This window comes from Ovis aries, chromosome 4, assembly GCF_016772045.2.
Source record: "Ovis aries strain OAR_USU_Benz2616 breed Rambouillet chromosome 4, ARS-UI_Ramb_v3.0, whole genome shotgun sequence".
Taxonomy (NCBI): Eukaryota; Metazoa; Chordata; class Mammalia; order Artiodactyla; family Bovidae; genus Ovis; species Ovis aries.
The window spans coordinates 33893015-33919675 of record NC_056057.1 but is presented as its reverse complement, the minus strand read 5'-3'; the positions used below and the strand labels follow the sequence as shown (position 1 = coordinate 33919675).

At 41.6% G+C, this 26661-nt stretch overlaps 1 protein-coding gene across 4 annotated transcripts in view; it reads right to left on the bottom strand.

Moving 5' to 3' along the window:
* Positions 1–26086, bottom strand: part of ABCB1 (ATP-binding cassette, sub-family B (MDR/TAP), member 1) — a 101642-nt gene extending 75556 nt beyond the window's left edge. Inside the window, exons 1-4 of one of the 4 annotated variants that reach the window (XM_042248304.2) lie at positions 25942–26086; positions 25275–25348; positions 19829–19889; positions 7889–8060 (exon numbers count right to left, since the gene is read on the bottom strand). In XM_042248304.2, coding sequence (XP_042104238.1) covers positions 7889–8060; positions 19829–19889; positions 25275–25342 — 301 coding nt within the window. In that variant the 5' untranslated portion in view covers positions 25343–25348; positions 25942–26086. 4 annotated transcript variants of the gene reach the window in all.
* Between the last annotated feature and the right edge of the window lie 575 nt (positions 26087–26661).

The following is a 26661-nucleotide window of genomic DNA, read 5'->3' as shown; positions in this document are numbered from 1 at the left end:
TCACTGTCAGTGGGTTGTACTCAGAAAGCAATGAGCAATGAGACTGAGGAGGCAGGAGGGGGCCAGATCAGGTGGGCCGGTAGGCCAGTGGAAGATGTATTTATTTCAGGCTATGGAAAACCATCGAGCATAGATGTGACCTGTCATATGTTTGTAAAAGCTCGTTTTTGAAACACATTTTTTCAAAAAAATATTTTAAAGCTCCTCCTGGGAGTGTGTGGAGAACTGGATACTAGTGGGCGGGGATGAGTAGAAGCACAGAGAGGAATTGGGAAGAAAAAGGATGACTTGGCACAGGCTGCAGCCGGGACATATGTGGTGGCGACATATGCGGCGACTTCAGCCCTGCTACCGGGTGGTCAAGAGCCAATTAGCAGATGTCCCCCCTCCACCACTCTCAACCAAGGAGGCCTCTCTGTTAGCTGCTTTCCCCAGGCAGCCTCTGTGACAGACATCATCACACAGGAGGATTCTCTGATCACAGACATGAGGAAACCACTGCCTTCAGTGGCCTGTCAGGGCCGTTCTGGCTCAAGAATGCTATGACTCAATTTTTCCCGTTATCTTGTGCAGGAAGCTCCATCAGACACAAGCAAGAGCAGCTTGGACCTTCTGCTTAGATGATCACTCCCCTCTGGCACTTGAGTGGCTGGTGGAGAAGGCAATGGCAACCCACTCCAGTACTCTTGCCTGGAAAATCCCATGGATGGAGGGGCCTGGTGGGCCGCAGTCCATGAGGTCACTAAGAGTCGGACACGACTGAGTGACTTCACTTTCACTTTTCACTTTCATGCACTGGAGAAGGAAATGGCAACCCACTCCAGTGTTCTTGCCTGGAGAATCCCAGGGATCGCAGAGCCTGGTGGGCTGCCGTCTATGGGGTCGCACAGAGTCAGACACGACTGAAGCGACTTAGCAGCAGCAGCAGCAGCAGCAGGGTGGCTGGGCTCATTGCAGGTGACCGAGGTGACTCTGGGAGCCACAGTCACTCCCGGCCTGAGGAGCGGTACCTAGGGGCTCCCCTGCCTTGATACACTAATATGTAAGTCCACAGGGTGGCATCTTAGGGAGAGAGAAGACCAAATTAAAAGTTGGGTTTGAAGCGTTTACTTCAATTTTAGGCAGAATTTGAAACCACCAATAGAGTGGAGAAAATACCAGAATAAAAGGCAAGATTCCTGGCCCAGGAATTCAGCAATGCCCACTAGCAAGCAATTCCATTCTGGGCATGTTGGCTCAACTTCCTGAGCACTGGTTTCTACATCTACAAAATTATGGGTTTGGGCCAGATGATTCTCTGGGCTCTTTTTCACCTATAAAATTCTGATTTGGTCTCTCATTTATTCATCTCACTTCTTAAGCACCTAGGACAGGTCAGGTATTATCTATTTTCATTTTTGCTACTTTTTATAGAGTTTGCACTGTAACTAACCTACTTTTTTAAAATAGCTTCTCCCCCATAGTAACAAAAAAAAACTATTCTGCACTACTACTACTATTCTAGAAAAATTAGACATATTTTAAGTTTTTACTCAAACTTAAAAAATAAACTGCCACATTAAACAATATACTTACTGCAAAATATTTTGCCATTATTTGCTATTTGATTTTTCCAGAAATTTCTAGGAATTCTTCCAATGAAATAGTTGGGAGCAGAGGAAATCCTTGAGCAAATTTAAAAAAAAAAACCATCATGGAAATTTTTACAAAGTACTTAGAACTGAAATATCAGCTATCATTCTAGTTGGAAGCACACTCATCATGCTGGCCTTGATGACACTGAAGGCAGTGTTTCCTAATTTTCAACACCAAGGACACACGCCCAAGATCCGCATATTCTTTATATGTTCCTAGTTTAAGCAGCAGAATACAGACATTATTTTGATTACTGGCATTTCACGAATAATTTTCACGTTTCTCATATGAGTTTTAGTGAGATAAGAGTAGAAATGGTAAAAGATAAATAGAAAACTAAGTTATTTCTACTTTTTTTTCCTTTTTCCCTGAATTACTGACTTGTCTCAGAAGTTGAGTGTCTCCTTTTCACCATTCCTCAGCCCACAGTCTGGTAGGAGACTAAACAGAACCAGCCAAGATATCATTAGGGAGAAAAAGAAAAGTCATCCATGTACCATCAATTGAACCCCTAGAGACAAATAATCAAGAGCTTATTTTCAGGGTACCTCTGGGTGACATTCACACCATGAGACATGACAGATCTCCCCCACATACTTTCATTTCTGGATTAACATGTAATCCACAGTGTCTTCCTTTCTGGGTCTCCCTCTGTCTACCTGATTCCTTGGACCTGGGGCTGGTCTGCATGGGTTCAAATAGTGAGCAACTCTATAACCTCAGTCAGTTAAACATACTCAGCCCTCTGAGCCCTGGTTTCCTCATCTGTAATGTATAGATAATAACAGTATCAACCTCATGCCCATGAAGAAATAAAGGCGTTAATACACATAAAGCACTAAGAAGAGAGCCCAGAAGATAGTAAATGCCCAATAAATCTTGGCCCAGGAGATTTATCATCCCTTCAACTCGAGTGATGCCAAATCTCTAGGCCTACTCTTTGTGCCAAGATCCAGTCTCTTACCTTCAACTGCCTGGACATTGTTTGCACTTGTACCCAACCTGTCGCCTTTAACACAACATGTCTAAAAATGACAATCCCCTTTATTCAGGCTCATTTTCCGGCAGTGCATAGTCTCATGAGGAAGATGAGAACTCACAGGATACTACAGGACTGCAGGACTGGTTAAGCTCTGTGCAAACAAGAGGACCAGAGTTCACAAGGCCCAGGTCAACAGAGATTTTAAAGCAAAGGCAAAATCTAACAAGATGGAGATACAAGGGAGGATATCGGGAATCAGGTCCACAACAAAAAGATAATTAAAGAAAGGTGTTACAAGAGGAGAAAGCTCCTAAGAGGTCTATTACAGCAGCAAAGAACAACATGCTCGCTCAAAAGCTTTTATGACTGTCTAGTTAAAGCCTATGTTTATTGTAAAACTCCCAGACTTTCAAGAGCCTTAGCAAATCCAAGCTTCCTTAAGCAAGGAATACTGCCTGTCCAACAAGGAGGCTCTGGTACCTAGTCTGCCCCCATGAAGAGGTCACGAGGTTCTACCTGGAGAAGGACAAGAAGAAAGATCTGAGAGTGTCTGGGGTCCCAGAAGGCTGACTCTCCCACCAGCAAGCATCAGAAAGCTCACTTGCCCTCGTCTCCAGGACCAACATCAAAACCTTTGAAATCCTTCCCATCCAGGCAAATTTCAGGACATCTGGAAGTCTGAATCTGCAAACAGGTTTATAACAGAATACTGACTGTCCTAGGGTAAAAATTACCATAGAGATAAATCACAAAGACACAGAAGGATATATGACAGGGAAGAGGCAGTCATGAGTAGTGGTGAGAGAAGGGTATTAGCTTTGTTTTTTATTTAACATTTGTTTTTAAATGTTTCACTTGTTACATAGAACATGTCTACTTTGTGCATGAGATAGATACCAACTGACAAAATTTGGTTATCACCTCCTCTTGGAAGTCTGAACTGATTCCTAGATGGAGCCAAACACCCATCCTTTCCTTCCCAAGTATTTTGTGCATCTCTGTATCATAGCACTACTCATATCCAACTGCACTGGATGGCTTCCTGTCCGTTCCACCCATTATACCAAGTTTCCTGGGGGCTGGAAATGGTCCTTTAGGACACACACTATTGCTGGTACATAGAGCACTCTGTCAACTTTTTAAAAAATGCATGAGAGAGTTGTGAGCTAAGTTTTATTTTAGGCAAAATGAGGGCTATAGTCTGGGAGATAGCATCTCAGATAGCTCTGAGAAACTGCTCCAAAGAAGTGGCGAGGGAAGGACAGTATATATTCAATTTTGGTAAAGGGGGAGTTCACGCAATCAAGCACTTATCTTTGCAAAGGTTTTCTGCTAGTCAAGAGAAACTAATGTCACCATGAAGGAAATAAGTGCTTTTCTAGATCTGAGGAGATGCAAGAACTGGGCTCCTAAGATCAAATCCTGAAAACATCTATCTGAAGACCTGTTCTGCCAGTTCTCCAGAGCACAGAGTGCCTCATTTCTGATTTCCATCCTAAACTCCCCTAAAGGGAGTAGCCATAAATAGCATAGTAATGTCTGCGGCTTCCATGAAAGCAGCCATAGATACTATGCAAACAAGCGGGCATGTCTGTGTTCCACTAGAACTTTATGTGTAGATACTGAAGTTTCAATTTCAAATTATTTTATAATGTGTCACAAAATATTTTTCTTTCATTTTTTCCCAGTGATTTACAAATGCAAAAATCATTCTAAGCTCACAGATGGTGTAAAAAGAGGCAATAGGCCAGATATGGCCCACGGGCCATAGTCTGAGGCCCTTGCCTTCCCTGAAAGGCATGGCTAGCAGTCCATAGTTACTAAGGAAATGCACCTGAAAAGGACGGCTTCACATTTATAACAGGTACTGAGTGACTTGCAGTATGCCTTTCAACAACTCTAAAAACTGAGTTAGTATCACAGAGTTCTGAAAAGATGAAATGAGATAAGGAACCGTATCATTGCAAGTTATGAAGGTTCATTTGTGAGGAACATGGAAACATGAGCTTCTTATTGATAATTATTACAAATATTAACAATATTGAGCACCTTTTCATGACTAAACCCTCTTCTGTGAGCCTTAAGTGAGGAATCCATTTAATTCTCACAATCATTCTGTGAAGTAGGTTCTACTGCTATCTAACTGTTCCAAAGATGAGGAAATTAAAGTATGAAAATAATCCCCCATCGTCTTAACTAAAAAGTGGCAAAGGTGGAGTTTCAGAGCCAGGCAGTCCTACACTCCAGAGCCAGCCTTTTAACTACTGGATACAGTATCTCTTAAGAAGGTAGCAGAAACAGAGACAAAATGTCCAAATATTCCTCTAACTTTCCCCAAGATTGGAAGAGGGAGCTGAACCGGAAGGGCTGGCAAGGAATGCAATATGAACTACATCCCCAAGTGGAAACTCTGTGATCCGAACATCTATGAAGATGCGTGCCGAGGAGGAGCAAGTCTCCACAGCTGGACCATTTTGAGAACTTATATATGCTACTGGGGAACAAGTCAGGTTACTGTCCATCTCACATGTAAATATGGACCAGGCAAAGCCAAGACACAGTAATGGTTAGTACTCCTACTTAAAGAGATCGATTATTTTCTCATGAAAGTAAGGGCCAAGTAATTTTTCTGTGATCGAGATAAAATGTATGTAAATGTTAATGCAGTTTTAAAAAAAAGACCAGTTGAACACACATCCCAATGCTCACAGCAGCATTACTTGCAGCTGCCCAAGATATGGAAGCCACCTAAGTGTCCACTGACAGAAAAATGGATAAAGTAGACGTGGTGTATATATACATACACAATAGATTACTACTGAGCCACAAAAGAGAACAAAATTTTGGCACTGGCAGCAACATGGGTGAACTTCTTCGGCATTATGCTAAGTGAAATAACTCAAAAACAAAGACAAATACTGTATGATATTACCCATTACACGTGGAATCTAAAACAAAACCCAACAAACTAGTGAACATAATGAAAGAGACGCAGACTCACAGATACAAAGAACAAACTAGTGGTCAGCAGTGGAGAGGGGGAGAGCAGCGGAGGGGCAGCATAGGGCTGGGAGGGGAAGGTACAAAACTGCTGGGTGTAAGACGGGCTACAAGGGATGAACTGTACAGCACCAGGACTACAGTCAGTATTTTAAAATAACTGGAAATGGAAAATAACCTTTCAACATTATATAAAATAGACTTACAAAAACATTTACAAAAATAAAATTTGAAAGAGACCAATCCACACAGCTCAAGGTGCGTTTACTGTGGCCCATGTGAGCTCAGCTCTGTTAGCTGCAGAGAGCCATGTGATAGTCCACTCTTCCCAGACTGGGCCAACCTTCAACAGGTGCGTTAACAGCCCAGTATTTCCCGACTAGCACAGCTGGGTTCAGCACCGGCCCTCCATGGAGTGCATGCAGGTGCACAGCGTGGCTCGTGGAACACCTCCCACAGTTAGATCAGTGTGTGTCTGGACTGAATTAAAAAATGAGTAAGATCAATAGGGGTCCCAGATGTACATATAAAGTCGGCTGAGCTACCACAGAGCACTGAAGGATCCTTGCATTGTAAGGTGGTAACAACTCCAGAGAATATTGCTAAATTACAGCATGCATGGGAACCAATGAACAAAGAATATTGCTAAATAACAGCATGCACGGGAACCAGTGAACACAGAGAGCCCTAGGCATTTCCTTCTGGGGACTGCTGTGAAGAAAGGTGCCAGTCCAAAGGTGGTGCAGCATCTTCTGGCCACTCCCTCTGAAGGGGCTTAACAAACACATGAGAATTTTACAGAGCTCAGACACACAGTAAGATTCTCTAGCCCAACTCATTACCGGCATTCACATAATTTGAAGCAGTCCTGCCGCAGGGTAAAGAATGTGCTCTTCAGGATCACACACACAAAAACAGTTCCTAGGATCCACAGACAGGTATCAGAGGATCCATAAAGACCCCCAAATCGCATGCATATCTACGTGCATATTTCTGGGGGAAGGGATTCATAGCAATCATCAGAGACTTAAAGGTCCTGCAAAATCTATGTCACTAAATCCTGGAGTGCACAAACAGGCCTCTTCAAGGTCTCCATGACTTGAGTGCACACCAGGCTGTAAGTCTTTGTGCAGTTTAGTCGAAATCAATGTACACTTGACCAGAGGTGACTTGGGAGCTCACAGTTACGAGCCAGTTTCTCCTCAATCAAGTTCAAGGACGTGAAAGTGTGTGACACCCTAGTCCACTCACTTTCTCACTCTAAGAAACTTGTTTTAGCTTGTTTTGGCCATGCCACGCAGTTTAGGAGATTTTAGTTCCCTGACCAAGGATTAAATCTGGGCCCTCAGCAGAGTGTGGAGTCCTAACCACTACATGGCCAGGGAATTCCCAGAACTTATTTTAGGTTTCCTTTCTTGATCAGCCAAATGTCTTGCTTCCTATTTGACTGAGAAGACAAGTTCTACAAATCCTCATGTCCAAGTATTCCAACCTTTGGGCACTGACACTCAAATACTCTGTCTTCTCACCCATTATTGTTGGTGAACTATTCATGCCTGTACTTCAGGCAAGTATTTCCTCTTAAGCATAACTTTCCTTCCTTTCTCAAGGATAGCACTCAAACGAATCTCTCCGTCTCTCCCAAAGCATCACTTTCTCTTCTATGTTGGATAATTTCTATCAGCATACAAACCAGCTGTCATTCTCCCATCCTAAACACACAGACAGCTTCTCTTGTCCCCATTTCTCCATTTCCATGTTTCCAAAAAGCCCAACCTGTGACGACGCCCAAAATTAAATTCCTGGTATCTATTGCCAAAACTGATCTCCCTCTATCTTCCTCATCTCAACTGATAGTAACTGCATCCAGCTTATGCAGTTTCTCAGACTAAAAACCTTAGAATCATCTTGGATTCCTGTCTCCTGTACCCATAATCAATATGTCAGGGAACTGCGTAACTGATTCCTACTTAATATTCAAATGCCAGATTAGGTTCCAATACCTTTTCCTAAACTGCCTGGGATATTTCTGACTTCATAGAGCTCTCTCTTTTCCTATCTATATCTACCAGCACTTCCACTGTATGTTCTAATGATTGTGAACATCATCTTCTCAAATTCATTACAAATATGAGCTATAGCCAGACCCCTCCATCTCCCACAGCACTAAACACACTCATGCATACTTAGTGAGGACTCCACAAACTTCACTGTGAGTCAATGATTTTTCATCAAGCTTTTAAAAAAATCAATACCACAAATAACACTTACTTGTATTACTTATGTTTGAAAGAGTTATGTTCCCGAGATTTCCAGCACCTGCAAAGCTATCCGTCATGTCTCCAAACACTAGCATCATGAGGGGGAGTCCAGCTCCGTGGATGATGGCAGCCAAAGTCCCCAGCACCATACACAACCTATCGAGCCAATTTGAATAGCGAAACTGAAAAAGGAGAAAATACAGACAACAGAAACAATTAGCACGATGTCATGGAAGGTTAACTCTACTTTCCGAAGGTATCCAAAATCTAAATAGTTACCTGTAGATTACTATCGCAACCACCTTGGCCTAATAACCTAAGAGAAGCAGGCATTTGCTGCATCTTCTTCTTTTTTTTTTTTTTTTTTTTGAGTTTTGACCTTCCTCTTTATATTGGACTCAATCTATTCACTTTATAAAAAATTAAACTATAGTTGACTTACAATATATTAGCTTCAGGTGTACAATAGTTACTCAATAATTTAATGGATTATACTCTAAACTTATTATAAAATAATGGCTATATTCCTTATGCTGTACAATATATCCTTGTAGCTTATTTTATACAGTTGTTTCATACCTCTTAATCCCTACCCCTATCTTGCCCTTCCTATCTTCCCTTTCCCCACAGATAATACTCTTGATCTCTGTATCTGTGAGTCTGTTTCTGTTTTGTTATATTCATTTATTTTTCAGATTGCACATATGATAACATACAGTGTTGGTCTTTCTCTGTTTCACTAAGCATAATACACTCTGGGTCCACTCATGTTGTTGCAAAAGGCATAATTTCATTCTTTCTATGGCTGAATAGTATTCTATTATATGTATGTGTCTGTGTATACCACATCTTTTTCACCCATCTGTCAATGGACCATTAAGTTACTTCCACATCTTGGCAATTGTAAATAATGTCATTAAGAACTCTGGGGTGCACAGAGCTTTTTAAATTAATGTTTTCACTTCCTTTGGATCTATACCCAAGAGTAGAAGTGTGATTCTATTTTTATTTTTTTTGAGGAACCTCTATACTGTTTTCCATGGCGGTACCAATTTACAGCCATACCACCTTGAACATGCCTGATTTCATCTTTCTTCTTCTCTTACATACAAGGGCTTCATGAGATGCACTGGACATTCTGGAACATTACAGAGATCTATAACAGATGTTCAAGCTGGTTTTAGAAAAGGCAGAGGAACCAGATTCAAATTGCCAACATCTGCTGGATCATGGAAAAAACAAGAGAGTTCCAGAAAAAAAAAACATCTATTTCTGCTTTATTGACTATGCCAAAGCCTTTGACTGTGTGGATCACAACAAACTGTGGAAAATTCTGAAAGGAATGGCAATACCAGACCACCTGACCTGCCTCTTGAGAAATCTATATGCAGGCCAGGATGCAACAGTTAGAACTGGACATGGAACAACAGACTGGTTCCAAATAGGAAAAGGAGTACGTCAAGGCTATATATTGTCAGCCTGCTTATTTAACTTCTATGCAGAGTACATCATGAGAAACGCTGGGCTGGAAGAACCACAACCTGGAATCAAGATTACCGGGAGAAATATCAATAACCTCAGATATGCAGATGACACCACCCTTATGGGAGAAAGTGAAGAGGAACTCAAAAGCCTCTTGATGAAAGTGAAAGAGGAGAGTGAAAAAGTTGGCTTAAAGCTCAACATTCAGAAAACGAAGATCATGGCATCTGGTCCCGTCACTTCATGGCAAATAGACAGGAAAACAGTGGAGACTATTTTTTGGGGCTCCAAAATCACTACAGATGGTGACTGCAGCCATGAAATTTAAAGATGCTTACTCCTTGGAAGGAAAGTTATGACCAACTTAGATAGCATTTTCAAAAGCAGAGACATTACTTTGCCAACAAAGGTCCGTCTGTCTAGTCAAGGCTATGGTTTTTCCAGTGGTCATGTATGGATGTGAGAGTTGGACTGTGAAGAAAGCTGAGCACCAAAGAATTGATGCTTTTGAACTGTGGTGTTGGAGGAGACTCTTGAGAGTCCCTTGGACTGCAAGGAGATCCAATCAGTCAATCCTAAAGAAAATCAGTCCTAGGTGTTCTTTGGAAGGACTGATGCTAAAGCTGAAACTCCAGTACTTTGGCCACCTCATGCAAAGAGTTGACTCATTGGAAAAGACTCTGATGCTGGGAGGGACTGGAGGCAGGAGGAGAAGGGGATGACAGAGGACGAGATGGCTGGATGGCATCACCGACTCGATGGACGTGAGTTTGAGTGAACTCCGGGAGTTGGTGATGGACAGGGAGGCCTGGTGTGCTGCGATTCATGGGGTTGCAAAGAGTTGGACACAACTGAGCGACTGAACTGATAACAGCTCAGTGTAAGAAATATAGGATTTGTGACTCTGATTCCCAAGAGTGGAAGCCACTTTTCAGCTCAAGATTTTTCTTGGTTAAAACACCATGATTGCCAAAGGTCCCTCTGAGGACACCATTGAGGAAACATGTTTTGTTGCTCTCAGAAAGTGGCTTGGGTCAAATATCTGCTGCCTAACAGCACTAGCATAAATGTTAAGTGGTATTAATGTAATTAGGCCTCCATGCCTGTGTGCATTCTCAGTCATGTTTGAGTCTTTGCGACCCCATGAACTATAGACCACCAGGCTCCTCTGTCCATGGAATTCTTCAAGCAGGAATACTGGAGTGGGTGGCCATTTCCTCCTATAGGGGATCTTCCCAACGGAGGAATTGAATCTGCATCTCCTGCAGCAGCAGACGGATCCTTTACCACTGAACCACCTGAGAAACCAATTAGGCCTCCATAGTGAGAAGGAAAGGGAAAGCAATGAGTTAGATACACGCCTCCCAAAGACCAGAGCAGATCTGCATAAACTCTTTAATTGCAGGCAAACCACAAGAAAAAAAGAGTGAGTTCCTGAGATGCAAACTTGATAAGAGGACACAGTAAGGGGAGTGGGCTTGGGGCTGTGACAGGCCCACTTGGGAATTGATTAATACTTCTCCCATTCGGGAGGGTCTTCCTGACCCAGGGGTTGAACCCGCATCTCCTGCACTGGCAGGCGGATTTACCTTCTATTAAAAGCTATAAAGTGGAAAAGTACTGAATTCCTCAATAGAGGAAGAAAAGATAATTGATATACAAAGATTTGAGGAAACAAACAAGTGTTAGATATTTTCCCCTTCTCTATACAAATTTTAAAAGAGGTTTCTCTTAAAATTCTGTGTTGTCATGAGGACACCTGGTTCCATCTGAGCTTAACTTTTCTCAAACCTTGAGAGAACCAATGCGTTTTTCTTAGGGAAATGTTTGCCTTAAGCTATGTTAATGGACTATGCTTTTACCCTAGACTCTGTCTTCCAGTCTGTTCTGCCTAAGACTCAGAAGGACTTGACAAACTCATGCAAATGTTCTCTTATGCTGTGTTAATGAGACTGTATTTGCTTGGATACCTGCCTTTCTTCAAGATTTATGTCAATCATTTTATGGCCCAGGACAACTCACCTTGTGCCAGTGTAATTTCAAAATGCATGTTGTAGGTGAGGGGCCTGGTGCCAGTCTCTGAGTTCTGAGACATTTCCTTTCTCTAATTAGCAGACTGCTAGCAGCAATATAACAACTGGCTAAAGACTAGCAGGGGGGCACTCTTTCTGCCCTCTTCTGATGCCTATGTCAGAAGCTTTCTATCTCATTTATTCCTTAATAAAACTTTATTACACAAAAGCTCTGAGTGATTAAACCTTGTCACTGGCCCCAGATTGAATTCCTCTCCTCCAGAGGCCAAGAATTCCAGCATCTTTCATGGCTCAACAACAACATTTCAATTTGAGGGCAGTAGTAACATTGCTGAATAGGACAAAAGCCTCAGGGCAACCTCCCACCTCTGTCATTTACTCAAAAGGAGACTTTGGAGGGAAAAAAATCTCTTACTAACCTTCACCTTCAGTTTCTACATTTATAAAATGAGGAAAATACTCATATACAGAAAGTTTCACAAAGCTGTTATGGGACTAAAACCAGTACTTCATAATAGAAACATTTATTAGGCATATAATACTAATATACAATATAAGCAGGTACTGTCATCGGTTTTAGAAATTTAAAATAAGATTCTTCAGGAGCTTACAGTAAGGGATCAAGCAGACAAAAAAAAATGTATACATAGGGTGAAATGTAAGAAAGTGAAGTCGCTCAGTCGTGTCCGACTCTTTGCAACCCCATGGACTGTAGCCTACCAGGCTCCTCCGTCTATGGGATTCTCCAGGCAAGAATACTGGAGTAGGAAATGCCATTTCCTTCTCCAGGGAAATGTAAGACAGAAGTTTATTTACAATTAGAGCCCTTTAAATACAAGAAATGAAAACTGTTTGGTCAGATACTTACAAGGAAGAGAGAAGGGATGAACCAGAATCACACAGGGAACAGGGTGATCAGGACTGAAAGTCAAGGGGTGGATTTCCCAGGGCAAAGAAGTAGAAGGTGCTGGCAGGGGAGAGGCTTAGGTAATATCCAGTAGGCAAGATGGTGAACAAGATCTTATCATGGCACCTGGCTGGAGGCCAAAGTCAATGACTTCATTCATTCATGCAAGCATTCATTCAACATTCAAAAAATATTTATTAAGCACCTAGTAAGGAGTACATCCAGAGAAGGCAATGGTACCCCACTCCAGTACTCTTGCCTGGAAAATCCCATGGATGGAGGAGCCTGGTAGGCTGCAGTCCATGGGGTCGTGAAGAGTCAGACACGAATGAGCGACTTCATTTTCACTTTTCACTTTTATGCATTGGAGAAGGAAATGGCAACCCACTCCAGTGTTCTTGCCTGGAGAATCCCAGGGACAGGGGAGCCTGGTGGGCTGCCGTCTATGGGGTCACACAGAGTCAGACACGACTGAAGCGACTTAGCAGCAGCAGCAAGGAGTACATCAAGGCTGTATATTGTCACCCTGCTTATTTAACTTATATTCAGAGCACATCATGAGAAATGCTAGGCTGGAAGAAGTACAAGCTGATGTGCAGATGACATCACCCTTATGGCAGAAAGTGAAGAGAAACTCAAAAGCCTCTTGATGAAAGTCAAAGAGGAGAGTGAAAAAGTTGGCTTAAAACTCAACATTCAGAAAATGAAGATCATGGCATCTGGTCCCATCACTTCATAGATAGTGAAACAGTGGAAATAGATAGGGAAACAGTGTCAGACTCTTATTTTTTGGGGCTCCAAAATCACTGCAGATCGTGACTGCAGCCATGAAATTAAAAGACGCTTACTCCTTGGAAGAAAAGTTATGACCAACCTAATTAGCATATTCAAAAGCAGAGACATTACTTTGCCAACAAAGGTCCATCTAATCAAGGCTATGGTTTTTCCAGTGGTCATGTATGGATGTGAGAGTTGGACTGTGAAGAAAGCTGAGAGCCAAAGAATTGATGCTTTTGAACTGTGGTGTTGGAGAAGACTCTTGAAAGTCCCTCAGACTGCAAGGAGATCCAACCAGTCCATTTTAAAGGAGATCAGTGTTGGGTGTTCTTTGGAAGGACTGATGCTAAAGCTGAAACTCCAGTACTTTGGCCACCTCATGTGAAGAGTTGACTCACTGCTCCCAGACTTTGATGCTGGGAGGGATTGGGGGCAGGAGGAGAAGGGGACAACAGAGGATGAGATGTCTGGATGGGATCACCAACTCGATGGGCATGAGTTTGAGTGAACTCCGGGAGTTGATGATGGACAGGGAGGCCTGCCGTGCTGTGATTCATGCCGTCGCAAAGAGTCGGACACGACTAAGTGGCTGAACTGAACTGAGGGATCAAGCATGGTTCTAGGCACTAGCTACAGTGACTAAGAGCAACTATCACTCCTCATAAAGCTTGTATTTTACTAATATGCAAATAAAGAGGAAATAGACATATTTAACAATCATTCACAATATTCAACATTCATTCAGTATGCAAGTCCCTATTAAAGTTCCAGGCACTGTTCTAGGATCCTGGAGCACAGCAATGAAGAAAGCACACCAAATCCTCTGCCCTCATGGAGCTTAGATTCAGGGAGAAGACAAACATAAACAAGAAACCAGACAGTGGTTACTTATTCAGGAGAAATATCACACGGAGTCAGGTGTCATCACCAGCCAGGTAGCTGGCTCAGACTGGTGGGGCAGGGAAAGCCACTATGAAAAGGCAACATCTGAGCTGAGTCAGCAGTCATAGGAAGGAAAAAGTCACGTGACAATCTGGGAACAGAGGATCCTAGGCAGAAAGAACAAACACAAAGATCCTGGGGTGAATACAAGCCCTGTGTGTTTCAGGGACCAGACATGATGACCACTGTGGCCAGAAGAAGGTGAAGGAGCCCTGTCTAGCATGAAATTAGAGATGAGACGGAGGTCAGGCTATAGATGGCCTTTGATGGCCAGAGGAGGGAGTTTGTTTTTATGCTAAACCTCCCATCTGAGTGTAAAAGAAAGGCCTTCCTTAGACGGTTTTCAGGCAGGAACTCAGGTGACTTGATGTGACCACCATGGGTAGGGTAATTTGTAGAGGACCTAACGTGGAGCAGGGGGACTAGGAGGTAGAGAGTGGTTGACAGAACCAAGTCCAGAGCAGGAGTGGGAGGCAGAACAATGCCCCACCTCCCGAGCTTGACCACATCCTAATCGCAGGAACCTGTGAATATGCTTCCTTACGTGATAAAAAGGACTTTGCCGACATTAAGGATACTGAGATGGGGAAATTATCCTGGATTATCCAAGTGGGCTCAATGTCATCATAAGGATCCTTATAAGAGGGAGCCATGGGGATCAGAGTCAGTAGTAGGAGAAATGATGAGTGAAGGGAAGGGGCCAGGAGTCCAAGAAGGCAGGAAGCCTGTAGAAGCTGAAAAAGGAGGGAAACATTCCCTCTTGGAGCCACGAGGAGAATCCAGCCCTGACGGCACCTTGAGTTTAGCTCAGTGAGACTTTGAGCCCCAGAACTATACAATAATACATTTGTGTTGTTTTAAGCCACTAAGCTAGCGGTACTTTGTTCCAGCAGCAACAGAAAATAAATACTAAAAAAAAAAAAAAAAAAAAAAAAAGGATATTGAGGAAGAATGGCCAAGCAAGAGGGATCAGAAGTAGTTGGGGGGAGCAGGGGGAAGAGGTTTATCTGAGTTTGCAGCAGCACAGATGGGCATCCACCCAGATGATAAACCAAAGGTCTTTGTTCATAGAGTAATTTACTAAAGGAAGGTAGGGATGAAGGCTGTTGGAACTGAAGAGGTCAAAGAATGTGGTACCTAGGAGACTTTAATAAGGTGACAAAAACAAAAGAATGCGGAGAGCATAGGTGAACAAAGGAGAAGCAATCAAATGCCAAGGTTCTCAATGGAGAAGCAGAAGTGACTAGAAATCAGTAGAAGGTATATCACTGCCAATGGATAGAAGGTATTATAACTGCAGAATGAAACAAATATGGAAGGAGTTCTGCATGAAAATGATTCAAAAATGGCCATGTGAAACTAGAGAACGGCCAACAATACCACTGACTCCAAGGATTGGGGGTGGAGGAGCTCTAAGTCCACAGGCAAAGGTGACACAAGAACAGAACCAAAGAACTGGGAGGAAAATGAGCAGACTCTGGCATCGCAGACGCAAACAGGAGGAATGAACATGGTGAACAGCGTCAAGTGCTACTTAAGAGTCAGCAGAGACTGTCCACTGAATTCGCTGAGTGGTGGAGACAGAGCCAAATTAGAATGTAAGAAGTGATTTGGAGGTGAAACAGACAGAGAGCAAAGTCACCTCCTATTTGTGAAGCAAGCTAGAGGAGGCTTAGTGAAACGGAGGGCATTAGTGAAATTAAAGATAGGTGACATGTAAATACCAATCAGAAAGACCCAGTTGAGAGGGAGAGAGGGAGGATACAGAAGAGAAAGGATAATCACAATAATGTTAGGTCCTTGAGAAAGCAGAGGACACAGGAGCCAAACCACAGTGCACAAGAGCGCGATTAAAGAACCAGATGCTTCCTCTGCTAGAACAGGAGGGAGGAGGAAGCGACTGACCTGGGTACCGCAGTGTTTGTAGACTGAGAGAAGAGCTGAGGAACTTCTGTCGTCAGGGGGCTTCCATTCGGTTTGTGAAATTTAAAAAAAAGGGGAGGGGTCATCCACGAAGAGCTGGGGCTTGTGGGGAGACGTGGGAAATTCATAAAGGGCTTAACATACTCAGTGAGAAGACGAAGAGTAAAATTTCTGTGTGGGATACATGCTGCCATGAGGTTTTTCTCCAGCATCCATCAGACGTAGGGGTTCAGGCACCAAGAAAGCAAATGGTCGATCTACCTGGGCTGAGCTTGACAAGTGACAGGTGAAAGGAAGTCTGCAGCTCAGGCAGGAGCATAACCAAAGTGATGATCATTGCTCTAAGGTGATAAGAGAAGGGGAACAAGAAGGGGCTGCTGGGAAATTGACAGGTCAGGGGACTCAGGATCCAACAGTGAGCACTGAGCTCACTGAAGAAACAGTGAGCAGATTGAAGACAGAGGAGTAGCTGGCTAGTTCTATCTAACTGCTTCCTAATGGCACTTTAGATGTAGAACAGTTTCAAATAACAAACCTAGGATCTAAGTGTGTGCATGGGTGGCTGGAATAAAGGGGAGGGAAAGAGCGGTTATCTTTATAACACCATTAAAGTCACCCAAGATAGCAGGAGCACCAGGGGCGGAGAGGGAGACACTGAGCCAGATGGTAAAGTCTCCAGTGAGGAATGACCAGGTGGCCACAAGGTAACTGCACCAAAGAACCTGTCAATTCCAAGCAAATAAAAATTTAACCAATCACATACTATCATAAATGATTAAAGCTGTTAAAAGGCTCTGGCTCTAGTGTATGCAAGGCAACCCACTCCACTATTCTTGCCTGGAGAATCCCACGGACAGAGGAACCTGGTGGGCTATAGTCCATGGGGTTGCAAAAGAGTCAGGCATGGCTGAGTGACTAAACAACAAAATGTTGCAACAAAACCTGAGAGAAAATAAAGGCCAGTAGAAAATTTGAATCTATTCCTTACCTCTTTGTCATCATTTTCTCAAGACTGCTAAAAAATAGTCTTCTACTAGAAAAAAGTGAACAGGCCTGGTGTACAGAAAACAGTTAACACTGCAAGCCTGAGCCTGCATTCAAGGCTAGCCCTTGGCTGGCATCTAGAATTTGGATTTTGGGAAGAGCAACCATCACCCTAACTGATAGAAGTGGCCGAACGATTTGTACAAACAACGTGCTTTATGCTGAGGGTCTGCCTTCCTTCTGTGAGTCTGGAATTTTGGTACACGCTGTGCCTACATCATCAGCTTCCAGTCAGAAACCTTCGGGCACTGAGTCTCTACTGAGCTTCCCCGACAGCATTTCACACAGTGAGTCGGCACAACTCATTGCTGGAGGAATCAAGTCGACTCCACTAGACAGGACACTTGGTGCTTCTCTTGGACCTTTCCCTTCCTTCTCCCACTGCTGATTTTGCTTTCTGTCCTCTTGCTGTAATAAATCTTAGCCATGAGTATGGCAATAAGCTGAGTCCTGTGAGTCCCCCAAGTCAATCATCAAACCTGGGGTTTTGGGAAACTCCCAACACACATGAGTTTTTATCTTAGCTGGAAATTTTTATTAATCAGCAATGCTAATGAAAGGTTGTTGCTGAACCACGAAAGATACCGGGATTCTCGGCCTCCAGAGGAGAATTCAATTCGGGGCCAGAGATGAGGCTTCATCACTCAGAGCTTTTGTGTAATAGAGTTTTATTAAAGTATAAAAGGGACAGAGAAAGCTTCTGACATAGACATCAGAAGGGGGATAGAGAGTGCCCCCTCACTAGTGTTAGCAGTGGAGTTATATACCTTTTAATTAGTTATTACAATGAATCAAAAGAATGTCTGGAGGTTGTAAAGATCTTACTAGACCCACTCTCATAATTCACATTTTAAGATAACAGGATTAGCCAGAAGGTTTTCAGGAAGGAGAAACTGTCCTCAAGCAGGATACATTGTTGTTATATAATCCCTAGTACAGAGTTTAAATTGAGTTTTATAATTGACTAAGACCAAGGAATGTAGACAAAAAAAAGTTTGCCCTTTCCTCCTCCTTGAGAATTCCAGACCCCTCTCTCCTTGGGGACCCCCGGATTTCTCATCAACCTGCCTAGGAATTGACTCTCTCACTAATAGCATCAGCATTTTACTGTCAAACATTCTGAATATGTCTCTGTCTATATAGATTTTATACACAAGTTCAGTTTTCTGTGTCAACTTCTTTAAGAGAAAGGCATGAGGAAAAGCCACATAAACATTCAGTATAGCTTTCCATCAAAAAGCCAAGAATATATTCCTTCCTTCCTATGCCAACCTGAGCACTATGTTTTAGTGTGACTTTCTCAAGTCTGAACCATGGCCCTGATGAGTATTACTAGGCAAGTTATTAAGTCTCACCTCCCTTTCTTCATCTACAAAATTAAAACAATTACAGTATCTATCTCCAAGGGAGTTGTAAAGATTAATGCATTCACATAGAAAGTATTTATTGCAACCCATGGCATAAAAAGCTATATTTGTGTTGTAATTATCACCTGTCCTTAAAACTCCAGATTTTTATTCTTTGGTGGCCTGAACTGGTTTAATAGTCTTACCTCTATATATTAGGTCTGATAAATTTTCTAAAACATAAAACTAATTTTTTAAATTTAACTTACTTATAAAAAATGAAATTACAAAAAGACAGAAATATTCTAGTCTCAAAATGACAGAACTGGAAATTAAATCTTGGGAATAAACCCTATTTTAACAGCAAGGCTTCTTTTAATATAAGAATATAAAATGAAATGTAAAACAAAAACTGTCACTTGGTTATTTCTGAGAATAACCCGAGTACACAGTCTCATTTCCCCAAAATTCCAAAGAGAGTAAAGACAGACTCAAAGGTGGAATTTTATCAAGAGCAACTGAAGTGCAAGAAGATGTTCATATAAGATCACTGGAGTGTAAAAGGCAGCTCTTTTTTATGCTTGTAACCATACTTAATATTCAATTTTACAAATATTCATTTTATAAGATAGCCTGCCACACACACATACACAAATTTTATAAGTGTGTGGTGCGTTATGTCTGAATTACAAAGTGTGTACTACAAGACTTAATTAGTTCAGTAAGTCTTCCAGGTTCTAACTGCACAGTTCCCCTAAATCTGCATTCTCTGGAAAAAAAAAAAAAAAAAACGGATACAGGTAAAGAGGGCTCATCAACCAGCCTGTCTTATTCCAAATCTGATTAAAGAAAATCTAAGTGGCCACCAGGAAACCAGAAAATAAGACAAAGAAGTATATTAAGGTTTTCAAATTCCAGATTTTCAGTTATTCAGCACAGAAGCACAGTGACAGGTACTAAGCCACAGTAATTAATAACCCATTGCTAACTTCTGCTATGAGTGCCTGGGACTTTGACCTCAAACCTGCCAGGATTAGAGCCTTTGGCGACAGGGTACCCCAGGTTTTGTTTGAACCACACTCCATGAGGCTGGTTTCCTCTGTCTAGGACTGAGACCACCAATGGGAGAAGTGCTTGTGTAGTTGACATATCACTGGTGACATAACTGGTTAGGAGAATACTGAAACCCAGGCCAGGACAGGGGACTCTGGAGGCTCTCTGCACACAGCAAGTTTGTGTACAATGCTCATCATTCCCTGAAAACAAGCTGAATTAAGTGAGTTCATTTTACCTCTTCATTAACATACTCCCCAAGAAAATATTTTACCAGATGAAACCTCTTTTTTAGATCAAGAGAAGGCACAGCACTTTTTCTTTTGTTTTGCTTTGTTTTCATTGGAGTGAGATTGGTTTACAACCTTGTGTTGGTTTCTGCTGTGCAAAGTGAATCAGCTGTGTGTGTGTATATATAGAATAGTGAACACATTCAAACTCACCATTGTAAAAGTACTGACAGTTGGTCTCTTTTCTTTCTTCTCATCTTTTTTACTGAAAAACCTAGCAACAGAATTACATAAAACTTTAAAAACTATGTAAATCTATATTCAATCAACGTAGAGCTTATATTTAGCAACAACCAGGACAAAGAAACATGTCTACAGTGTCATTTAAAAAACAGGTTATAAATATGATCCCATTTATAAAGTTTAAGTATGTTTACATATACCTAGAAATCTATACACGGGGCTATCACTGGGTGTTGAGATTTCAAATTATTTTCTTCCTTGTGCCTTTGGTATTTCCTAATTTTCTATGATGAATACACAGAGACACAGAAATTTGGAATTAGAAAAACTAACACTAAAAAAAGAGAGCTTCCTGTCTTTCTTCCACTTAGAATTCACTCATGCTCCCCAGAGTTAATCCCTTTAATTATCATCTCAGTGATTTTAGCAACAGATAGTCTATCCTTCTATCTACCTAGATATTATCCTTCATCTACCTAGATATTATTCCTTTACTTCAGAGAGAGTAGTGGCAAACATGCAGGGCAGAAATTATCCTAAGAAAGAAACATAATTCAATCACTCTCCATGAGCAAATCTAATTCTGAAAAGATGTCTGGAGCCCTAAATGGGCCATGGTGGCAATACACACAACCTAGAAAAAGCACCATCAAAAAGGATGGTTTGTAAACTGAAAAAAAAAAAAAAGCTGTCCTCAGGCAGAGAAAGGTAAATTATTTTGAGCACAGATTCAAAACTCTCTAACTAATGTTCTACTCTAACTGCCATCCAGCATATGAGAGCAGCCTCCGCATCTGTATTTTCCTATTTCTAAAAGAAAGACTATCTCAGGAAAGAAGTACATTCTTTTTACACAGCTTTTCAAGTTCAAAAAGTAAATTCATCTGTGTCTTTGTTCTTTATGCTAAGCAAGGTCAAAGAGTCGAAGAAACTTCTAAAGAAAAAAAATCCAGAGTCTACTCCATATTTGGCTTTGGAGCGATGTTCCACTGCTGAGAAACACACAAAATATACAAACACAGCTCTTCAGATTCGGTTCCACCCTATTCCCAGTAAAGGCACGGTTTCAGTACTCCTGGAATCAGGATGAGAGGAGAAAAATAGCCATACAGAATTGAGTTTTAGCTCTAAGCTTTTTATTTATTTTTTCATTCTCCAAAACTGTGGCTACTCTGAAGAATTTATAATGTTCCAGACACTGGCTAAGTAAACACGTTCCATACAAGACCTCATTTCATCTTAATCTCTGTGAGGCAGGCACATTTTTATTCTTCCTTTACAGACAAGAAGAGTTAACTTACTTGTCCAAGGTCACACAGAATGAAGCCAAGCTTTCCACGGAGAAGTCTAACTCCCAGATACCAGGCTATCTGGTGCAGCGTCAGACTTCTGAGATGCTCCCTGCCGGGAACACTGACTGTCACCCCTCTTAGAAGATTCATTTATTCCCATTTGCTCCAACACAGTGCTGACAAATAGGAAGTTGCTTATAAAATCACATTTTAATAAAGAATCTTTACAAATACGCCAAAGGGTACTATTACCCAAGCATTATACCTATTCACATTATCAGCAAGTCACATGCTTCTTTATGACTCTGAATTAGAATATACAGTTTAAAAAACAAACTCATAGAAAAAGAAAAGATTTGTGATTTCTAGAGGGGGAAGACAGGATGAGAGAAAGCTGCTCCAAAGGTACAAACTTTCAGTTATAAGAGAAGAGTGCTAGAGACGCAATGTGCCACAAGATGCCTACAGTTAACACTGCTATATGACACAGATGAATCAGCTGTTAAGAGGGTGGATCCTAAAAGTTCTCATCACAATATTTGTAATTCAAACCATTATGCTATACACTTTAAACTTACAAGGTATTGTAGGTCAATTATAACTCAATAAAACTGGAAAAATACATAGCTTTATAAAAAACAGACTCACACCAATAATGGTGAGCACAGTTTAATGTTACTTAACTAAAAAAAATTCTAGTTTGAAAAAAACGTTTGTAGACCATGACAGCAATCAACAATAAAAATGACAGTATATGCAAGTTCAAAAGAAATATTGTTTTTCAAAATATGGGCTCTTACAGAAAAATAAATAAGTAAATGTCCCACAAATATTTATTGAATACCTTTTTCAAAAAGGGTCGAGAGGGAGGGGACATATGTATACCTATGGGTGATTCATGTTTATGTTTGGCAGAAACCAACACAGTACAGTAAAGCAATTGTCCTTCAATTGAAAATAAATAAATTTTTTAAAACTGAGGTATAACTGACATACACTGTATTAGTTTCAGGTGTATAAGAGAATGATTTGATATTTGTATATATTGGGAAATCATCACCACGAGTCTAGTTAACATCTGTCATCATACAAAAATCACAGAATTTTCTTCCTTGTGATGAGAACTTTCAATATTTACTCTTAGCCACTTTCAAATATGCAATACAGTGTTATTAACTGGAGTCACACTGCTGTACATTATACCTCCGTGACTTATTCTGTAACTGGCACTTTGGACCTTTTGACCCCCTTCACCCATCCCTCTTTCCTCCACCTCTGGAAACCACCAATCTATCAAATAAATTTTTCCTTCCACAGAGCCTTAATACTTCTTATTTCAATGTCCCTAAGTGTTTGCATCAAAAAATATGTATTTGTTTAATGTACCAAGTTTAAAAACTTAAAAACAAAAAGGGATGTATCTACCTTCCACTCTATATAATCTATTTTATGAAAATTTATTATGAAAACCTTCAAACAAACAAAAAGAATATTAATAATGACTACCCATTAAAAATTCACCTAGATTCAACAACTGTGAACATTTTGACCATATTTTCTTTAATGCATAAAGAAGTTTGTAACTTTTAATCGCCAAACTATTTGAAAATAAGCTGCAAAGATCATGGCACTTCACATGTTTTCCTACCATTATCACATACAATAAAAATAACAGCAATTTTGCTATCAATCCACATTTAAAATTTCCAAGAATGGTTTCTATAGGTTTTTCCTTTTTAGAACTCTGATGTAATTAAGGCTCATGTATTATACGTGGTGGTTTTGTTTCTTTGTTGTTGTTTAATCACTAAGCCGTGTCTGACTCTTTTGCCACCCCATGGACCGTAACCCGCCAGGCTCCTCTGTCCAAGGGACTTCCTAGGCAAGAATACTGGAGTGGGCAGGCTACCACTTCCTTCTCCATTAGTCTCTTTAGTCTCTCTTTTTTTTTCTTTTGGTTGTCTATTTTATTTTATTTTATTTTATTTTAGATTCTAGGTAAATTTTATTTTTTTTAATTAATTTTTTTTTTAATTTTAAAATCTTTAATTTTTACATGCGTTCCCAAACATGAACCCCCTCCCACCTCCCTCCCCATAACATCTCTCTGGGTCATCCCCACGCACCAGCCCCAAGCATGCTGTATCCTGCGTCAGACACAGACTGGCGATTCAATTCTTACATGATAGTATACATGTTAGAATGCCGTTCTCCCAAATCATCCCACCCTCTCCCTCTCCCTCTGAGTCCAAAAGTCTCTTTAGTCTCTTTTAAATCTAGAAATTCTTCTCCCTACCTGCTACTGCTGCTAAGTCACTTCAGTCGTGTCCGACTCTGTGCGACCCCATAGACGGCAGCCCACCAGGCTCCCCCGTCCCTGGGATTCTCCAGGCAAGAACACTGGAAATATTGACTTTTTATAGAAACAAAAGCAGTTGTCTATAGAATGTCCCACATCTTGGATATGTCTGTTTCAATCTTTGTCCAAATTGTGCAGTAAGTATGAAATACAGATTTGAGGATACATTGTAAAAGAGAATGCAAACTATCTCATTAATAATCCTCATTACATGTAGAAATAATAGGTTTAATATACTTGGATCCTTAAAATGTATTTCCAACATTAATTTCACCTGTTTCTTTTTACTTTTTAAAGGTTGCTATTAGAAAATTAATAATTACAAATGTGGTTTACATCGTATGTGGTTCACATTATATTTCTATTGGACAGCATTAGTCTGAAAGCTTGATAAATTAGATTCACTAAATGATTTTGCAAATATACTTCCTAGGTGGTGTCATGTCACTAACGCAGTCTATTCCAAGAGCCAAGCCAGGTATGATCACCTGGTTAAGGTGACTAACTGCAGTATCTTTCCACCAGAAAAAAAATCACATTTTCCTTTTTCCAATTAAGAACTGTGGCTAATTTGTAGATTCAACCTTTCTCTGAGTGGTTTAGGATCCATTAACAACCCTTGCCTGAACCAATTATAACAATGCAGGTTTCAAAATTTTTCTGTGAAGAATGTTCTCCCTCTCTCTCTCCCCGTTTCTCTCTCCCTTAGTTTTCCTCCCCCCTCTCAGAATTTTATTTAAAAAATTAATTTACTCAGTATTTCACAATCAAGTACAGTCATTATTCTTGTTGATGCTCAAACTGTCCCAGATGTGGGCCGGTGAAAGCCCCTTCAAGCCAGCTCCTGTGTCCTTTTTGATAATTGCCCTCCGCCTCTCCTTTTCAGGTACCACAAGATACTCCAACCTTGGCCTCAATTGGCATTAACCCTTTCTCTGTTGGGTGCAGATTTCCTTTTTGTAAGGAAACATATTGAAAAACCAAGATTGACATTGAGTGTGCTCTCAATGGACAGAAACTGACCTATTTAAAAAAAATCATGAAATAACATTCAGATTCAACATTGTTTTAAAAAAGTCTACTTAATGTCCACACTTGTATTTCTTTTCTCTTACACTGAAAAGCTTGGTTTCTAATAATATTAATAACTTTACTAATTTAAGTTTACCATTTATTACTAACAGAGCTGAGTGAAATTAAAAATTTCCCGTACAGATATTGCACTGTGATCAAAATTTACTTATTTTTCTTATGTGATTACAGAGCCAATTCTATACATAGTCAGGATAATTTTACACCATTCTAATAATTCTTTGGTAGTACACTCGTCTCACAATTACTTCTACCAGAGTCAGATACCCATTGCCTTAAAAAGAAAACAAGAATACTTAAAAGTAGTTGGGGCCTTCTGTCCCATCTGCTGCGTGCCACTAACATGCAATGTTTATGTGACTGTTTTACCAGAAGGAACACACTGGACCACAAAGCAGGCTCGCGAACGATCAACATCACACATAAAGCAGAAGGAACACAGGAAAGGAAATGAACCTTGGTCTGTGTGGGACCAGAAAGCTGAGGAAGAAGCTCACAGTGCAAATGCTGGGCTCAGCTCAAGCAAGCGAACCTCCGCAATTGCCCGCATTTAAGATACAAAAACCCATCACCACCACCATCATCATCAGCTCGTTTAATTCAGAGTTGGAGGCTGGAAACAAATCTCCCAAGTTTCTCAAGCCACGGTAAATATGAAAGTGAAACAAACTACCTTTTTTTGTCCCTTTTCAAGAAATTTCCCCCCGCTGCTCTTCCATTGCGACCGTCTTCAAGATCCATCGCGACCTGAGGAGCAACCACAGCCAATCAGTCAAACGTAAGATCCTCAGAAGGCTAACGTGAAACTGAACTTCCCTACAACTTTACTCAGCCGGCAGAAGGGCGGAGCGCTCGCCCTGATGCTTCAGCGGCTCGTGGCCTCGAGGGTCGCCGCAGGGACATGCCTCAGCGTCAGGCATCCAGCCTCCGCACGCGAGCCGACGGGCAGGGCGGCGGCCCGACCCGGACTTTGGCCGCCTCCACCGCAGCTCTCCCTCCCGGTCACCCACGCCATCCATCTGCCCGCGGGCTCAGAGCCCGGCTGCCCGCACAGCGCTGGCTCTGCAGGCTCGCGGCAGCAGACTCCAGGGCGCACAACTAGCTCAAAAAAAAAAAAAAAAAAAAAAACCCAAAACACCAACTAGAGACGGGTGCCTCAAGAGCTCCCCAACTGAGAATAAGTCTCACCCCTTTTAGTCCCCGTGGACTTGCCAACTGGCATCTCCCCTTCCCTCTCCTCCGAAGCCCTCCGCCCCAGGAGACCCAACTCAGGAAATTAGAGGGCCCACCCATCCTCCCCCCAACCTTCTCCGTCTAGTCCGCAGCTTCCCACGCCCTACCTCGGGCTTTCCCTCGGAATGTTCACCAAGGCGTGAACCTTTGAAGAAGAGATTCAGACTCCAGCGGAAAGACGCGGCGGATGCGAACAGCGGTCCTGGCTCCTAAGTCTTGAAGAGCCGCTGCTCGAAGGCGCCCCGACTCCCCGTGGCCCTGGGAGCAGGGAGCGGAGAACTTGCGCAAAGCCCACGCCCGGTGCTCTGCGCTCGGCCAATCAGCCGCAGGCTCGGGACAGCTCCCGGCAGGTTCTATTGAATCCTGATTGCGCCAAGTTACGAAACAGGTTGGAATTAGGGGAGGAATGTCCTCGCTTCTCTTGCCCCTCAGTAAAAGGGCGAGCAGGGGAACGCTTATCAGCTGAATCACCGAGGGCTTTTACGTTTAGAGAGCCCTTGTCTGTACAAGTCCACGAAATTATGAGTATATAGATAGATATAAATGTTAGTATAGAATTCGCTTCTTGTGACTCGAGTAGATAAGGGAAATTTTCTTTGATATCGCATCCAATATATTCTAATAAAACAATATCCGGCTTTGCCCATTCTGTAGGTTATTCCTTCCGCTCTCTTATATTTTGTTTTTCATTAGATTACACATCGTTGCTTGTTTTTTTTTTTCTTTAAGTCATATACTTTTGTCTTTATAACAACAAATTAAACATATGGTGAAAAAATAAAATTCCCTTCCAAGCAGCATTTTTTAAAAGGCCAGGTGAAATTTTT